Source organism: Lepidothrix coronata, unplaced genomic scaffold (assembly GCF_001604755.1).
Source record: "Lepidothrix coronata isolate B3197 unplaced genomic scaffold, Lepidothrix_coronata-1.0 Scaffold697, whole genome shotgun sequence".
Lineage (NCBI taxonomy): Eukaryota > Metazoa > Chordata > Aves > Passeriformes > Pipridae > Lepidothrix > Lepidothrix coronata.
In genome coordinates this window covers 1,559-5,714 of record NW_016690877.1, presented here as the reverse complement: position 1 = coordinate 5,714, position 4,156 = coordinate 1,559, and the positions used below count along the sequence as shown (strand labels likewise).

General features: G+C 55.4%; 1 protein-coding gene across 1 annotated transcript; it reads right to left on the bottom strand.

Moving 5' to 3' along the window:
• Positions 1 to 500: 500 nt before the first annotated feature.
• MLLT11 (myeloid/lymphoid or mixed-lineage leukemia; translocated to, 11) lies at positions 501 to 3,911 on the bottom strand. The gene is made up of 2 exons (XM_017840036.1): positions 3,609 to 3,911; positions 501 to 2,202 (listed from the first exon to the last, which is right to left on the bottom strand). Exon 2 carries the CDS (start codon positions 2,191 to 2,193, stop codon positions 1,909 to 1,911), a length of 285 nt encoding a protein of 94 aa, XP_017695525.1. The 5' UTR covers positions 2,194 to 2,202; positions 3,609 to 3,911; the 3' UTR covers positions 501 to 1,908.
• Positions 3,912 to 4,156: the final 245 nt, after the last annotated feature.

Genomic DNA, 4,156 nt, shown 5'->3' with positions numbered 1-4,156 from the left:
TTTGGCGCCAAATATAAAATGGCGGCGGCGCCTCCCTGAGGCGATGAGGGGGGTTTGATGCTTTACAGAGCCCTGAGCCCCTCGATGGGTCAGTGTCTATAAATGTACATGTATATTTAGATAAGTATATGTGCGTATTTCAGTAGTTTGCGTGTATCAGTCCCCTCTAAGACTGAGCCCCCCTCAGGGTGCCGGACCCCCCTCTCCTCACTGTGTAACCCCCTCAGGTGCCCCTGACCCACTCAAAATGCCGTTTTTTGAGGTAAATTCGGAAGTCTGGGGCCTTCTTCTTCCCTGGGGTGTTTTCCTGCAGGGCTTGTAAAAGCCGAAGTGTAAATAATATCCTTAATGCGCTTAAATTAATCCTTTAGGCTTAGTTTTTCCACACTTAAGTCCCCCACAGCAGACACAGGGGTCAGTTCTCAGCTCACCGTAAAAAGATTTAAAACAACTTAAATCCATAGAACTTGATGCCAGTCTACATGTCCACAGGAATGTGCATGTTTTTAACTGATTTTATTTAAGGTTTCATAATAAATACCTCTCCTGCAGGTTTTCCCAGCTGGGAACACCAAAGTCAAACAGCTCCGTAGAGGAGAATTTACATTTTTCACCTCTGGTTTTACACGGATGGTTCAAAATCAGCACACTCGGTTATTTCTGGAGATTACAGGAGAGCTGCATTCCATTTTCACAGTAGATTTTTTTTTTTCCACAACTTTTGCCTATTTGTGGCACTTTTGAAGTGCTGCCTCGGCCTGCCCCCAGCCACGTTCCCCCCCAGCTCTCAGGACAATTTTGGGATGCTCCACATCACTTCACCCCAACCAAACCCAAAAAAAGCACATTCAAGAAGACAAACCAATCCCAGAAAAACAATCTTGGGGGTGGAGGGGGAAAATAACTGCTTAAATTGGGGTTTTCACCCCCATTTTGAGGTGATGCTCAGAAATAAACCTCATCAGGTGAAGATCTCCCCAAAGAAAATCAAGGCTTCCACTTGAGCAAATGCAGCATTTTTTTTTGGTTATTTTCAAAGTGGTTGATTAATTGGGTAGGAAACCTGAAATACTTCCATTTGGGGGTAAGATCAAACTAAATTCTCCATCTTCTCTTTCAGCTCAGCCCCTGTCACAGACCCCATGATGTGCCTGGTGTGTGTCCCAGCCAGGAGTCACACCAGGAATAAAGCACATGAGGCATAAAAAGATGAAAAAAAATCAAATTTGGGGCAGTGAACCCCCAGCCTTGACCCCACCCAGCAAGGTCAGAGCATTTCCATGTGTATTTACCCTCCTGGACATCATTTTTTTCTGCTTGGACTCAAGCCCCAAGACTCAAAGCGATTATTTTTCTCAAGAAAAAGGTTCGTGCTGACGCCCTGGGCACATCCCTGCCTCTTCCACCTTGAATTCCTGAGGGGAAGGGGAAGGAATGAGGCGGATTTGGGAGAAACTGGGTCGGGGGAAGGCAGAGGAGGGTCAATTCCCACCGCTCCGATTGCACAGATGAGTTTCTTAAAAAAGCAGACGAGAAATGAGGCGAAAAACGTGTCACACGGGGCAGGGACACCCACGGTCACACCAACACCCCCCCAGCACCTCCCAAACACGGAGAGGGGCAGCAGGGGGGGGCTCTTTCTGCCCTCTGCCCTCGTATTTGCCCCTGGTATGGTTCCCCCCTCCTTGCCAAGGAGGGAGGGAAAGGGGGAGCAGCGGGAAGGGGCTGAAGGTTTCTCAGGGAGCCCATCACCGTCAAGCCCAGGGGGAACTGCTGAGTCAATTAGCGATGGCAAAACCGCCCAGAAACGAACAAAAAACCAACCCAACGACCCCCGAAGTGACAAGAAACCCAAACCCCGGCGGAGAGGGGGAGAGCAGGGAGGGGCGAGGAGGGGCAGGAAGGGCTTCAGATGAGATCGAAATCCAGGGAGCTGATGCTGGCGATGGGAGCCCGCCAGAAGTTGAAGGTGTTGAACTGCAGCAGGGTGTCCTCCTCCTCCTCTTCCTCCTCCGGGGACAGGTCCTGGCCGAGCCGCTCCCGCTGGCCCACGAGCTGGCCCAGCCCCGCCTTGGGCTTGTAGAGGGCCATGTCTGCGAGCCCCAACCCCTCCAGCTCCGCCACGTCCAGCCGCGGGATCGGCATCCTCCAGTAGATGAAGGAGTCGTACTGGCTGCTCATGGTGTCCAGCATCCTGGGGCTCTGCAGGGAGGGCAGGGCGAGAGGAGGGGGGGAGAAAAGCTCGACAGACACGCAGCAGTTGCCTCAAAGTGGCTGAAAAATCTCGGGTGTTGCCCGTGTTGACTCAATCCCACAAGACACCCCCCCTCCCAAAATCAAACTGCTGGCGGAGGAGAGCGTGGGGTCCGGGAGGTTTTTGACTCCAGGCTGGGTCTGACTGCAGATCTGAGCCCTGCCAAGGCTTCACCCACGGCCTTGGTCACAGCCCTGCTCTGTGCTGTAATTTGGAGGGGAGGGCAAGGGACTTGTCACCCCGTGCCTCAGTTTCCCCGTCCAAACAAAGCCTGGGAGGGAAGGGCAGGGTGGGGACCTGCTCCTCCTGAAATCCACCCTGGGGTGCCCCCCACATCCCGCTCTGCTGGGAAAACAGCATCCAAATGAGCTGGTTTTCCATGAGACAGCACACAGGGCTCTCTCCCTTTCCCTGTGCAGGGCAACGACGGGAGGGGGGTCCCTGCAGGGCCATGACAGAACCCTCTGGAAAGGGCTGGAAGCAGCATGGCTCGGTGTTCCCAGCACACCCCACCCATCCCTGCCACGCCGTGCTGCCGAATTCCCCCTGCCAGCCCCGCCCCGATCCACCGACAACTGGGAAAGAGCAGGAGGAGACGGGGATCAGCTGAGTCACTGCCCGGCTTTTCCCTGGCAGGATTATGTCGCTCACCTCCATCGGAGGTGGGGAAAAATCAGAATAACCCAAAACATCCTCTTCCCCCCCCCCGCCCCCCCCCGCTGATCCCCCCGTTTTAAGCCTTGGAAAGCGGAATTCCAAAGGATGACTCGGTCAGACCTCGGACCGTGCCCTGTCTGTGCTGATGAGCAGCTGCTACATTTGAGATTCCCGATGTCACTCTGAGGCAACGAAAGGCTCCCGTGTCACCCCTTCAGGGCAAACCGAGCCACGGGGCTTCGAAAGAGTCTCTTCCCTGGGGGGATTTATCCCCGGGGATCCATCCCCAGGGTTTCTTGCTGCACAACGGCAGCGAATTATTTTAATGGTGATGGGTGTTGTGGACATGGATTTTAAGGCTTCAAAGGGGAGAAAAAAGGGAGTTTAGTGACAAGGGGAGGGAGAAAGGGACTTAAGTGACAGGTAAAACATTCAAATATCCAGTAAAAGGGAATGAATGTGAGGAAAAAAAGCCCTCCCGTGTCGCGTGTCACCCCTAAGAAAGAGCATTTCCCACGGGATCAGCGGGGTCTGCTCATCCCACGGAAGCAAACCCACCTTTTATCCCCTTAAATCCCCGCCGGCTGTCGCTCGTTTCCCCCCGAGAAAACAACGCTCCCTCCACCCGAACCCCTCGCTTTCCCCAAAGCATCCTCCGGCTTTCCATCCCCCCCCTTGCCCCGCATCCCTCCCTCACCTGCGCTCGGGGCCGGCTCGGGGGGGACGCGCTCGGGGCCGGGCGGGCTCTTTGTGCCGGGGCAGCCGCGGCTCTTCGGCGGCGTCGCTTTTTGTCTGCGGGCGCGGCTGGGTCTGCAATGCAGCCCCTCGGCTCGCCTTCCTCGGGGAGGGGGGGGATGATGATGATGGTGGCAGATGAGTCAGCGGCTCCCACCCGCGCCGGGGAAGGGGGGGGGACGGCGGGGGCGGAGGCTCGGGGGAGGGGGGGATCCTGCGCGCTGGACCCCCGAGATGAGGAGATGTTAAACCCGCGGATCGCTCCTGAAACCTTCAACTGCGGGTTTTTTTTTTGGGGGGGGGGGGATAACGGGGCGTTTTCTGTCTCTGTGGAGCCGGCAAATATTTCTTTTACCTGCAGGAGGAGGAACGGGGTGCTGGGTGCCCCCAAACCTTGGGAGGGCGCGGGGACATTTGGTTCCGAAAAAAACCTGGAAAAGGGGTTTTTCTTTATGGCTGAGACTGTGAGTATTTATTTGGTCCTGAGGCCACACGGCAAAAATATCCCGG

Coding starts and splice junctions, on each gene's coding strand:
- MLLT11 (XM_017840036.1), bottom strand. CDS start 2,193: ATGCTGGACACCATGAGCAGCCAGTACGACTCCTTCATCTACTGGAGG.